This window comes from Ptychodera flava, chromosome 22 (genome assembly GCF_041260155.1).
Source record: "Ptychodera flava strain L36383 chromosome 22, AS_Pfla_20210202, whole genome shotgun sequence".
Classification (NCBI taxonomy): domain Eukaryota; kingdom Metazoa; phylum Hemichordata; class Enteropneusta; family Ptychoderidae; genus Ptychodera; species Ptychodera flava.
Window position 1 is genome coordinate 24293516 of NC_091949.1, and position 14042 is coordinate 24307557.

Consider the following 14042-nt stretch of genomic DNA (forward strand, 5'->3'; position numbering starts at 1 on the left):
GTTGACCTTTTAAAGGGTCACGAAGCATGCGTAATGTTAGCGCCCATGGACTAGTTTTCGGATTACATTACCCTACGTCCCATTCCATCGATATTAGTGTATTAAAATACCTACTTTCTTCCAAAGTTTGTAGTTTGAATAAATTTCAATAAGAAAATACACTTGAAGTCAATATATTGATTTTGACTGTGTTGAAATTAAAATCACCCACTTGAAGGTAAGAGAAAGGTTATGTTTTCATTCAGATTCTGATTCTTACGCTTACTAGAGCATTGTCGTTTGGGGGCGGAGTGCGCGCGGAATATAAAACACAGACCGCCTGATAAAAACATTCGTGCAAGAGCGCTGGCGCATGGTTGTCGTCAACCCAAAGTGCTAGAAACTTCAAAAGCCCCCCCAACTATACGTCTTACTAGCAAAATACGGACATGGCTGAAGATTTTACTCCAGTGAAGCTCACATTAGCCCAGGAGCAGAGGCAGTGAGTGCACGTGTCTTATAGAGTGTGGCGCTTCTATTTCTAAATTTTCTACCGTATATGCGAACATTTTGCGCTTCCGGCTCTCATACCATAGTCTCATGAGTGAAAGTTCGCTGAGAGAGCATGTGCACTAAAGTCCTCCTTTTAAAAAAATCTGCACTTACACTAGTATGATTTATAATACATATTACATATGTTGAAACAAGGAGGATGGTGGGGTGGTGAGAATCAGGTATCTTACCAGGATGGGATGGGGGTCATGGGGAGGTTGGGAAGGGGTAGCTGTGGGTCCATAGCTTTGGTGGTTACAGACGGGATTCCTGCCTTTTAAGGGCAGGTTTTGACTTTTACGACTGTGGTGGCGGCGTTAAAAGTTAAATGTCAAATCCAGCCTGTAAAAGGCAGGAACCCCGTCTGTAACCAACCACAACAGCTATGGACCAAACTTGCAGCTCTACACTAGTGACTTCCGAGTGAGGCAGTAGGTGATTTTGTTTTTTGCAACCTTGCTCACCAGTAGCTTACAATGCCTAAGGCCCTATAGACTGGAAAATAAGCAAGACATCGGTGCAGTGCACTCTAGGTACCAAATATGTTTGTTCTACCGTGTATCATTGCACTTATCTATCAAAAAAGAACACTTCAGAATCGTCTACACTAACCTTGTCATTTTTGGGCTTAAAAATTGCCTTGGACACAGCGATCGCACTCGACAAAGATCATCAACAAAACGAAACTTTGTGTTGTTTTTCTCGAGGGTCTATGGTAGAACACATCCGGTATTTGCATATTTTACAAAAGGGTGTGCTACACTGATGTTGCACACATATTTTCCAGTCTATAGGGTCTTTGGCATTGTAAAGCTACTGGTGAGCGAGGTCGCAAAAACCAAAAATCACCGACTGCCGCACCATAGAGCCTTTGCAGCTAGGGAAGGGGCACTCCCAGTCCGTCATTTAGCTAAAGCTAATCTAAAATGCATGAACAGTTACGAACCATCACACGTGTATCACACATGGAGAGTTGTTTGAATTTATCGAAGAAATTGTGCAATCGACCTCATAGAATCATACCCTACATTTAAGAATATTGTAACAATCTGTCTGTGTCTATCCAAGTAAGCTTTTACCGTAAGGCCACATTGTTAACAAACTATAGAACTTTTATCAAAACAGCATTGTAGACAGCTTCTTGTATCCTATGTCATTATTTTACAGAAGAGAAAAAAGATGGAAACAAAAACTTGCAAAGCTACAATTGACAGAAAAAATATTCAAGCACCATGCACTTGCACCACTGTATCATCCAAGGTGAGATCAAATCCCTACCTTCATAGTGAGATCAACCACCGTTCCGTGGGTGGAGGGACGGTGGATCAACATTGTCATTGTATCTGAAGGAAGATTAGCTCTGTTTTCTACGTATAACTGAAAGTATAAAATCATATAAGCTCAGGCAAAATTTGTCTGAGATTGAATCACTTTTTGTGTTTCTGTTCAGTCAGTTGTGATAGATATTCTGGAAGGCAATGACAGCTTGTTAATTGTAGAATATGCATGATTGCATACCTGTGTGTTGATCAGCATATCTGAGTTGTCGTATCTGGTGTAACAGAATATCCAAGCCAACGGAAAAAAAAAAACTTTTACAAACCAGTCAAAGGAGTCTATGATTTTTTTGAGGATGGTATCTACGTAAAGTTTACTGGAGTTCCTGGTCATGACCAAGTTCCCTTTGGAACATCAATGCAGTCAACAGAAATTATGCCAGGGTTCCCAAACCTTATACCCAGGGTCCTGCAAAAAATACTGGGTGTATCTTGTATTATCTTAGTACAGTAGCACTTCAGAATATGTAGTATGACTGGAGACAGTATCAATTTTGCCCATCAAGCAAACATCTGTGTGTTGTGGAGCTAGAGAATGAGATTCAATAGAGCAGCCTTGAAATTTGTTCTGTAGTACTGTAAAAACCCTATTAATTCGACCACTCTATTAATTCAACCACTCTATCTTTTCTCAAAACTTATTTTATTTTACCCTTATCAGTTCGACCACTGATGGAAATTTGGACTTTCTCAATCTCTAACAATTCGACCAAATAATAATGACAAGCTGTTTTGAACATTTGTTTTTGATAATTTACACAGAAAATACACTGTACAGCACAGAATGTCAAAGGCTAGACTTCAGGAAAGTCATCTTCATAGGTTAAAGGTTAAATCATCAAAGACAGTAAGCATATCACTTATGAACTGTCAAAAAAAGTTGAAATCTCTAATAATTTGACCACGAAAATCATTTTGGCTTTGTAAATTTTCATATAATTCAACTACAAATCACAATTATTTTTTTTTTGTCAAAATGATAAGGTTTTTACGGTAATTTTAGTATTTTTACATACTCACACAATATTTTTCTGTTCTCTCTGCAGATTAATCGATCCAAGTCCATTATGGAGAGAGTTTGTGAGACAGAAGCAAGCTTTCAGTTTTGCTGCAACTTTCAAAGAAGTAAGGATGTAAACTTATTCTTAGGATTTGAAGAATACCAAAATATTCAGGTCCTTCCACCCTAAGCACTTTTGATCTATTACTGAAATGTAATAGAAGCTGGCCATAGACCCTTATGATGTTTTATAAAACTTCAATTTTACACGCATTTCATATTACCTTGGACATTAAAAAAAGAGACTGCAAACATGGAACTCACATACATAGTTTTACTCAGATGGTATCTTCCACATGCCTCAAAATTACAAGACTTAAAAATTTTTCTCAAACCTTCTACAATGAAAGTTTAAATCATTCCCTTTTGAAATCAAAAATAAAAATCAGGGGTTACTATGCAAAATTTTATACCAAAGAAATAAATTACCCAATATTTACTGATTTTTGAAATTCAAAATAGTTGCCATTCCCCTTTACTCTACAGAGGAAAATATAAAATTTGTAAATACAACAAAAATAAGCCGTGAAAAGTATAGTTTTTCCATGAGTTTCAAATACGAACCCTGACAAGTGGTAGACCAAAGAAGTTTTGTAAAAAGTTTTAGAGTCCAAATTTCTGTCACAGAGGCACATTCTACCTTATTATAATAAAAGCTCTTGCATTTTGTCAAGCAAATTCTTTGAAAGAATCCGCATGATAAAGTCTTTCAAATCCTGGAACACTGACAACACTTTGCTGCACACTCTCTTCTCATATATAATGAAATGTTCATATATACTTGCAAGAATGGTTCTAAAATTTCTCCTGGTATCCTTTTAAAACTTCTTGCAAATATTTTTCATTGGTATATGACTATTACTATGGTTTCTTCATCTTGTTGCATCCAGGACATGCATGTATTTGCGGTGGACGTAGATGAATCCGGTCAGAGGAGATACTTTGTAACATCATACCCTCAATTAAGACATACTATATTTCATTGGAAAGGTCAAGAACCACCTCATTTTTATGAAGTGATACCTGAAGGTGAGCCCTTCCACATTATCAGATTTCAGAGTAACATTAGACGAAGACTATGCTTACTTTACTTAAAGGGACAAAATCGGCCATTTTTCATGAATTTTGTTTGATACGTGATACTAACATTGTTTGACATGTTGAAAGATACTGAATAAATGGGTGACCATGCATATATTTGACCCCAGATTTAGACAAATTAAATGAAACCATCGCAAAAATGAATTAATTGTCATGACCATTAATTCTTTTCACGATGGTTTCATGTATCATGTCTAAAACCGGGGTTGAATATATGCATGGTCACCCATTCATTCAGTATCTTTCAAACAGTATAAGTAGTATCTTGTATCAAACAAAATTCATAAAAAATGGCCGACTTTGTCCCTTTAAGGTAGAACACGCCTCAGGGACAGATATTCGGGCTGTAAGATTTTATCAATACTTTTTCTGGTCTACAACTTGTGGGGGACTCATTTTAACCTTTTCACCCCCAATTCCTTGTATAGAGGTCCACACTTACCATTGATAACAATGGGTTTGGACCAAACCATGGTGGTGAAAGGGTTAAAGCTCTTAGAGTAAGAAAACAAATAAACATCTCATGGATTTGTAGGTTTTTCAGTCACATGCTGATAGCATATAAAGGAAGTATTTGTGTGATTTGTATCAGGTATGCTGTGTGCAAGTCAGCTCAATTTCAAATGAATTTAACCTTCTGATGAAAATAACTCAGTGGCTTTGTTGATTTGTACAGATTTATTTCAATGATGTGATTGTTTTTCATACAAAATTGTTCACAGTGACTGAACTCACCCCATTGACATACATTGTACAGTGACCAGCAAACATGGATGTCAAGAAATACAAAAGAAGCCGCACAGGAGTTTTTGATGAGCCATTTTACATTGACCAACGCATTGATGTTCACTTCCTATCAACCATACAAATGTTGTCCATTCACTATGTGACTTTATAATAGTTTGATTTGTTCATAATACTGCAGGCGCTGCATGTCACCTCTACTTTGACATTGAATACAGCAAAGAACACAATCCAGAGTCTGATGGAGTTCAAATGGTAGATACTTTCATACAGGTAGCTGAATCATTTCATTCAGTCTTTGGAAAAATTTTACAACAGCTATAACACTCAAAGTCCCTCCATTTCATCAAAGCACACATCCATAATTTCTGTCATGGAAGTTATTTATCGAGGACTGGCACATTTTGTTATTCTGTAAAATAGAGATGCAGAGATGACACAATAAAATCAGAGTCAAGGCAGAAAGCAAACCAAATTCTTCAGATGAGCAACTGATTTCCTAATTCTCTGAGATTGAACAGCATAGAAATCAAATTCATTGAGAAGAAGCATACTTTTGCAAAATAGTACTATGATATATATTTGATCACAGTTCTCAAGAAGTTTGTCATTACATAAGAGATCCTCTTCCACTTGAATTTTTCTCGTGCAAGTTGACAACGTTATGAGGTATGTAATTGTCTCGAAATTGACATTGTACGAGCAGAAGTACTGGCTCGTACTTTCATATTACGAGTGACGTATGCAAGCTATAAGTCACACATGCCTTTTGACCTAATTTTTTATGAATACGCTTAGGACTATGTTGTATTCCATGGATGAAAGATTTTTGTTTATGTGAAAGGATTTTACGACAAACGAACGCTTAGACACATTTTCTGTGTATATTCGAAACTCGGAAGTAGGAGCGGGTGTGAACTTCGTATGATTATTTTTTTGGTCGTGAGAGCGGGTTCAGTGCAGTGCGGAGGAATACTTTTAGGCTTTGACTTTTGGACGAGTCTGTACGTACGGGTCAAGACTGGAGACGACGCGACACTCTCTGACTTATTATACGCCACGATGGTAGACTTTTTTGCAGACGTCGATTGTAACATTAAGCTGTTAAAGAAGAATCAAAGAAGAGGTTGCAATGTCCGAACATCAAGGAAGAGACCTCGATTGGTTGTAATGCACTTGAACCTACCGCCGTTGTAAATCTTTTTTACTTTTTCGAATTCGAAAGTGCAATGATTTCACAGACATAAAACCTGCGTGGCTCGCGAGTCAGCTAAGATGACCTCGAAATAATCTGATCACCACATTATGTTAATCACAGTGTACAATGAATAATATGAAGGATTTTATGAGTTGGCGGGTGTTTTTGTGGCACCCGTGTGTACCTCATGTTGTACAGTCTATTTGAAAATGACCTCTACTCAACAATGATTTTAAAGACTAACATTTTTCTGACCTCGCATTCAACTTCAAGTTTTGAAAAAGCACATTATCGGAACCACACTATTATTGGTGTGTATTGTTGAGATTACGGCCCGCCTATTGAATAATGGTATAGTCAGGTCACTGTAGGGTCAATATTCCTGTTTGTCATCGCGGAACTTGCAGAAGCCATACAAGATATCGATGCTCGATACTTCTATATTCAATTCGTTCGTTTGCGCTCCTGAACAACAAAAAAACATCACTCAAAACCAACTCATCACATTCCAAACTTACCTAGCTACACTCAGTTCGGTAGATAAGTTCCAGGCATCAGTCGTAGTATAAATGCTGTCGTCGATTTGTCGACCTCAATGAAGTCGGCGTCGACGTAATGTATTTTTACAAATATGTTTATTTATTTGGCGTTAATTAGAGGAAAATCACATCAGAGGTGGGGTGTATTACAATATCCCGGGTAGGCTAAACTGGCCGTTTTGTTTATCACTATTAGTGCCTACTCCCACCGTACCGCCCATCATCTGTAACTTGCACGCGATGTTTGCACACGAACGAACGCCCAATGCCAGTCACTCAGAGTCGTCGGTTTTCTTGCTACCAAAGTTGAAATATATGCAATTATGAATGTCATTTTTGAAAATTCACTAATGCATGCAATACCAATTACGATGAACCCACAATTTATTGTTGTTGAGATTTTGTCAACAGTGTTATAAATATAGTGCTGCAAAGTCAGTAGTAGGGCCTACCCACGTGAAAGACGTTTTGAACTCGTTCCCGTACTTGCTATATTCAAGCTGAAATCAGTCAAGTCATTACGTGTTTATTTCGCATATTTGCTATATTTTAGCACCCGTACTCAGAACCCCTCTTTGACATTCTGTTTGGCATGTTTCTACGTTCATTTCGAATCCTATTTTGTCTTTTTTTTCAACGCTCAGTTCGATGCTGTTTTTGTTTTTCCACGCTCAGCTTGACGCTCACTTTGTCGATTTTGGGACCTGCATTACGTCACTCGTACTTTGAAAGTACGGCACATTACGTCACTCGTACTTCGCTCGTACGAGCTCGTAGGTCTGCTCGTAGTTCGTCCGTTTTGAGACGATTAGATAAATGATGTTATCTCTGGCTAATATTCCCTGTTAGCCAAACCATAGACAATTGAGGGCCCCCTCTACCGTCTATGGCCAAACTGCTGCAAAAATGATCAGCCAGCATCGGCCACAGAGGTCACTCACAGGCCACAGCACCAGTCAGTGTAGTGTGAGCATGTATACCTGTATGTGGTAAACTGTCAAATTCAAATAAAACAGAGATATTGCGTGTGTACAAGGTTTTCATTCATTTCCCCAAACATATCAACACATTGTTGACAAAGCATATGAATCTTGTACAGAACACTTTCTATGACAGATAAGCACACTTTCGTGGACCAATATAAATCTTGTAGTGAATCATTTCATCCCCACTCTCTACCTCTTTATCTGCAAAAGCTCTAACAACAGCATTGAGCCCAGCTTTTCCACAAGTTGTTCCGTGAAAGGTGTATTTTCACATGCATGTTCAATGCTTTTTGCACCAAGAGAATTGCATCGGTAATTTTTTTTTGCTCTCCATCAGTGTGTCTGTTACTACCTTAAAGAAATGTATGACATCCACTGTGATAGAAAGAACGTCATTGACCTGGATGCAACCACTGACCTGAAATTCAGCCGTCATCTGATATTCAGAATAGCTGACATTGCATTCAGAGACAACATACATGCAGGTAAGATTTATAGTCAGTCCGGCAGTCATTCTCAGTGGCTGCAATATGTATTCCCATATTGCAGCTAGTCATCTACCTATTCAAGGTAACCACTACATATGTTCATTTCAACCTATTAAAGCGTAGACCCTCTCTTTTTTAGGGTCTGTAATTAAAGGCAGTGTTTTTGCCAAGGTTGCGGAACACTGGAAATTGATTTGGGAACCCGGGTAACATTTCACCTGTCCCCTAATCTGATCGCATTGATACACATAGGGGATCCCCAGTAAAATGACTTGGGGGACCAAGGGACTTTAACTTGCTCACTGCCCTTAGCAAAAACACTGTCACTGATTAAGTTTGACCTGTTTACTTCAAAAAAATGAGGCGACAGCATTTGCACAACGTGTCTCAGCTGAAATTTAGGTGTTCTCTACGTGTTCTTTCAACATTCTTTCTAGACCACTAGGAAATACTTGTTTTGGACAATGCAACCATTTGATTCAATCATGTGTTCACTGAATATTAATGATGTTCTCATAGACGGCTGTGCATTTGAAGTGGTTATCGTGGTTTTATATCAAAGAATGTGTTCCCGTATTGCGACTTGTCATCTACCTATTCAAGGTAACCACTACATATGTTCATTTCATCTTGTGTCACATTTCAGGTTGCTTTGTACATCACATTTGTATAGCCATAGCCAACCACGTCAGGAACAGTGCCTCTGATCAGAGCAGTGTGACAGAAACCAGCAAAGATGACAGCAATAGGGTACAGCCAAACCAAGATGTCGAAAGCTGTCTAAAGGCTAAGAAACAAAGACTTGACCATGGCCATGAGGAGAAAAATTTTCTTTCACATGTAGACTTGAAGCAGTTGTTTGTCAACAACAAAGATGGAGAGAAAGTTATCTTTGTAGATCAAGGTATCAAAGAATTTTGTTTGTTTCTTGTTGTCTGGTCAGTAATTTGTTCTTTTTACTTTAATATACTGTTTAGGTAGTATGCGCCTCGAAATTTTAAGACTTAAACTTTCGCCCAAAATTTCCTCAACGAAACTTTCAAACGTTCTCTTACCAAATCAAGAATAAAAATCAGGGGTCATGGTGCAAATTTTGGTACTAGAGAAACAAATTTACCAATATTTGAAATTCAAAATGGCCGCTATCCCTGTGTTTCTATGGGGGAAAAATTTTGAATTTCAAAAAGTTAAGACAGTAACAATTTTTCTTACGCCAAAAGCTTTAAAATGAGCAGCCACAAGAGGTAGATGAGAAAAGAATTGTAAAAATTTGAGTCTCAATATCTGTCCCCGAGGTGCATTCTTTGAATGGCCAATCTGATGATACTACATCCTGCAGCCAGGTACTTTTATAAGTAAAGTCCGCTATTCAAATGGAATACTTCTTTAACATCTGACCATATTCTCTGCATTCTGTACTAGATTGCCCTGCCATTTATTCAAGCAAAAAGTTGCATTTTTTCCCAAGCAACCTTGATGAATTTTTGATTCCATTCACCAAATAAAGATGTAGGGTGATGAAAATGAGCCATTGACATCTTGTTGAGAACTGGCAACAGTTTAGGATCACAGCCAACATATAGCAAAACAGATTGATAGAAATATACGTTTATATTCACATCTGTCCCATCTTAACTTTTGACCTCACTTTTTAATATTTCTTTCAAGGAGTGTACAGCAGAAACAGAAATTTCAGATTGTACAGGTGTGCAAAGAAAGGCAAGCAGAATGTTTTCAAACTGTCCGAATCAAATCAGTACAAACCGACGTTCAAGAAGAACTTCAAGGTGTCATTTGAGGACCAAATATTTGTGGATTCTATCATCAGCAATGTAAGGTCAGTAATTGTCGGACGTCACTGTGAGCATTCTTAAGGTTTCAAGACAAGAAATTGACCATTTTAAACTAACAACTCTCTAGTGTTTAATAAGCTCAGAACCCCCGTAAATTATATATTTTCAGAAAGCGTAGATATAGGGGAACATTTTGAGTACCATAGTGTCACCATTGTTGACATAGCTATCACGTGACAGGTAATTTGCATAACCTTTCAAAAATCGGTTTTCCCTATGTTTTGTTTCAATGCTTTGAGATATGTGGCTGAAATTTGTGTGAGCGCAAGCTGTCCTAAGGGTCTTCAAAAGTATGTCTCAGAATTTTTTTAAACCTTCTTAAACAGTTTTTATGCCAGAAAAACTTCCAGAGCAGTGAATTTAACCGTACTTGATTTCTTTAAAATTGTGCTCCAAAAAAAGTAAGCAAGATATAAAAAATCTGAGACACACTTTGGAAGAGCGTTGTGACAGCTTGCATTCCAGCAAGTTTGAGTCAGATATTTTGAAGTATTGAGACAAAACGTAGGGAAAACCGATTTTTGAAAGGTTATGCAAATTACCTTGTCACGTGATAGTGATGTAAACAATGGTGACACTGTGGTTACCAAAATGTTCCCATATATCTAGGCTTTCAGAAAATGTATACATTACGGGGGTTCTGAGCTTATTAACTGTTAGAGAATTGTTAGATTAAAAAGGTCAAATTTCTTGTCTTGGAACCTTAACACACTATTTGACATCCCTCATAAGACTTGATTTCATGTTTAATCCTTTGAGTGCTGCTATGATTCCCACCAAAATTTTAGTGCTCCACCAACATTTTACCAACTTTTAAGAATTTTTCTGTAATTTTTGGATAATTTTGAACCACATTGACCTCACATTTCATGGTCAACAGTTTTTGATCAAAATTTTAGGAAAAATCTAAAATTTTCTGAATCTGAAAAAAAATTGGCTAGAATATATTGTAAGGAGACAAAATTGACTTTTGCATTCAAAGGGTTAATCACAGGCTCTTGACAAGTTGTGAAAAAGTTTCAAAGAGATTCCTATGAAACGAAATGGAATTGTTTTAGACATTGTCACACCGTGATAACTGATGGTTTTGCTTCTTACAACAGGCTCAATATCCATTTTGTCAGGATGCTTCACACTAAGGTGTGCCACATATGCCATGATGAGTAACATGTCGGTTTGTCTAATGTTATTTGGGGCTGACAACAATGCTTTTCATTTTCATTCATGTACAAATAAATGTTCAGGGCAGGGTTCTGATATGAAAGGATGTTGAGGATGGCAAGACATGGCAAGACTGAAGAATGCTGTGTTTACACATTAACCATTGGGGTCTGTTTCCATTTGTTGTTAAAAAGTGAACCACAGACAAGCACTGTAGAAAGCTGCCATTTTGAAATTATGGGCCGATAGTTTTCTGGTATACTGATTGTTGCGGGACACCCTAGTATTCTTACATTATGTCTCTTTTTATGACTTTTTATCTCCTATCGCAGTTTCAATCCCAAATTCAGGATACTGGATTGTGAAGGAGAATTTGTCAGACGATCTGTCAGGTTACAAACCAACCCTGGTCAGGATGCTGACACAGAGTCTGCTTCCACAGTCAACAACTCAAGAAAGTCAGGGAGTAAGTTATTAGTTCTCACAGAATTTTGCTAGAAATTTAGCGACTTTGAATTTCACTCAAGGAAACACTGTCCGTTTAATTATAATTCATTTTCGCTATGGTTTCATTGAACTTGTCTAAAACCGGGGTTGAGTATATTTTTGTTCTCTTTTCCATCTTGCATCACATTCCAGATGTGGTGGAAGGATTCAAACACTCTCCGTATCCAGAGTTGGATAGTTTCATCCGGACACAAACCAACAAAGACGGCATCCAAGGAGAAATCCGTCGCTGGACATACTTCTCACAGGGAGAGCTGATTGTCTATGATATACACAAGAACAGATGGTGTGCTAACATTGGCAGACAACACAAAAGTAACAATATTATGTAAGTTCTATCTGATTGTGTTTAAAGGTATACAATCACCTGTTTCAATTTGCCACAGTTGCTATGGAAAGAGAAAATCTAACCAATCGCAGATTTTAGGCATGTGGCTGCTTTTTAAAAACAGCGCCCTCACATGGGCATTTTGAATACCAAGGAATGCCCCTTTGACCATATATGGGCGTATTTAGATTACAGGTGACTGTATGCACTAAAGATACTATTTTCACGTACTGATGAAACTGGCATATTGCCAGAGCCACAAAAAGTAAACTAAACAAACAACAACTCCATTTTTCAATAAAATTCAATTCATGGAATTCAATTATTAACATTTTCAATCTGTTACACATGTTGGACAAAGTTTCTGAATAGGAGATTTCTTCATAAAAGAGAAAATCATAATTGGGACAGCTGCAAGAAAATATGTCATGTAACATATTAAGTTGGTCTGATAGGGAAAGTAACTTGATGTAGGGACAGTATCCTGATTTTGGTCTTGCATGCCTTGCTGTATAAGAAATACAGATTAACCTAGTTGTCAGTGGTATGAGATATTTCATAAGAACTGAGGTGGTATTATACACTCTACAGAAGTACAAATACATACAATCAATGTAATGCTATCTTGGTTTTTATCTTCACTTTCTAAATGAAGGATACTGGTTGATCTGAAACATGGGGTCTTCTATCAGAAGTGCCACGATCCGGTCTGTAAAGCGCAGGGCTTCAAAAGCCCAGACCAGGAGGTTCCAATGGAGTACCTGCCAACTTTCTATGACGACATCGAAGATGAGGAACTCCTGAAAGCACTTGAGCAGATGGATGAGAAGATTCAGGGTGAAAGAGATGGTTGCCATGGCAACAGCAATGACAATTTTGAGGATGATCTTGATGATGAGACATTGCTGAGAGCAGCAGAAGCTTATGAACAACAGCAGGAAAACAATGTGTAAATGTTGCATTGCAACGCATGGAGCAAAGTGATTCCTACCAACGTGGTTAGATCTGAACATACGTTCAGAGAATTGACTACAAGGGTAGCAAGGCAGAAGAGTACTACAATCACACTGCAAACCAATAGGATAACAGAGGTGTCTTCCTGCTTGTAAATGATGAAATATGAACTGAACACATGAAAGATGAACTCAACACAGATGACTGTCCTAAAGAATTGGACCCACTGTACTACAAGTCTGCTGAAAGGATTTGCATGGTGATACATACACCAATATGAAGTGGTGATATGACTCTCCAAATTGACACTGCCACAATGCAGTAATTTTCCAGTCTGTGAAATGTGTTCTATTTGTGACTTTGAAATGACAGAGATGCTCTGATCTGACTGTTGACACCACAGTAATTACAGGACCACTGGACATGGAAGTCATGTCAGACATCTTTGGTGTCAGAAGAACTTGTTGATGAATGAAAACCCAGATTTGTTGTTTCTGAACAAGTACTGCCAAACTTAGGCTCTCTCACAGCCTCTGGCTGGCTACATGCTGTGGCTGGTGTAGCCGGGTCATCCATCACTAGCCGGCGTAACTAGTGCTGGCTTGTGCCGGCTCACTGAGCCAGGCTACACTAGCCATAGTTTATGGACAATAAGGTGCTATGAGAGAGTCTATGCCAAACAAATAGATGAAAGTAAGTTATTGTACGTAAGCTTTTAAATATCAGCTTTCAGTCCATCCAATGACATGAAAGCTTTCTTTAATCATCATGGGATGAATACTGAATGTTACGTAGTTGTCTACAATGCATTATTGTTACCTTATATTTTCTACGGCATAAGTAAGTCATGATCTACAGGGACATTGTTCTGAACAACATCTTTTTCAATCATGTCTCTACTAACAAGCTTAAATCTGCATCGTTAAAATAGATGCTGAAATACCCTTTGTATTTATTAAAAAAATTAAAGTGTTTAATGTTTATATATTATGCTTTTATGAAATTAAGATATTCCATGAAAAATAGAGTAACATTCATTAATGTATGGTTTGTATGATGATATGGTTTTACATTAAATTTCCACAATGTGTAAGTATACCAATTTTGCCATACTTTCTAAGTTAGCAAGTTTATAGCAAAACTGACTGAAGAATTTCACATAACAAGGAGAATAAAATACTCTAAAAAAGAAGTACTGTATACTGTAGATTTGGGACATTCTGAGGCAGTTCGGATGATGTCCTTCTATTACAGA

The 14042-nt window shown here is 37.7% G+C and overlaps 1 protein-coding gene across 1 annotated transcript; it reads left to right on the plus strand.

Moving 5' to 3' along the window:
* Window positions 1-320: 320 nt before the first annotated feature.
* On the plus strand, window positions 321-13765 carry LOC139123014 (DNA-directed primase/polymerase protein-like). Its single transcript, XM_070688952.1, has 11 exons — window positions 321-481; window positions 1699-1791; window positions 2915-2993; window positions 3819-3957; window positions 4955-5046; window positions 7834-7981; window positions 8631-8888; window positions 9653-9821; window positions 11331-11464; window positions 11638-11833; window positions 12489-13765. Exons 1-11 carry the CDS (start codon window positions 429-431, stop codon window positions 12784-12786), a joined length of 1659 nt encoding a protein of 552 aa, XP_070545053.1. The 5' UTR covers window positions 321-428; the 3' UTR covers window positions 12787-13765.
* The last annotated feature ends 277 nt before the right edge of the window (window positions 13766-14042 follow it).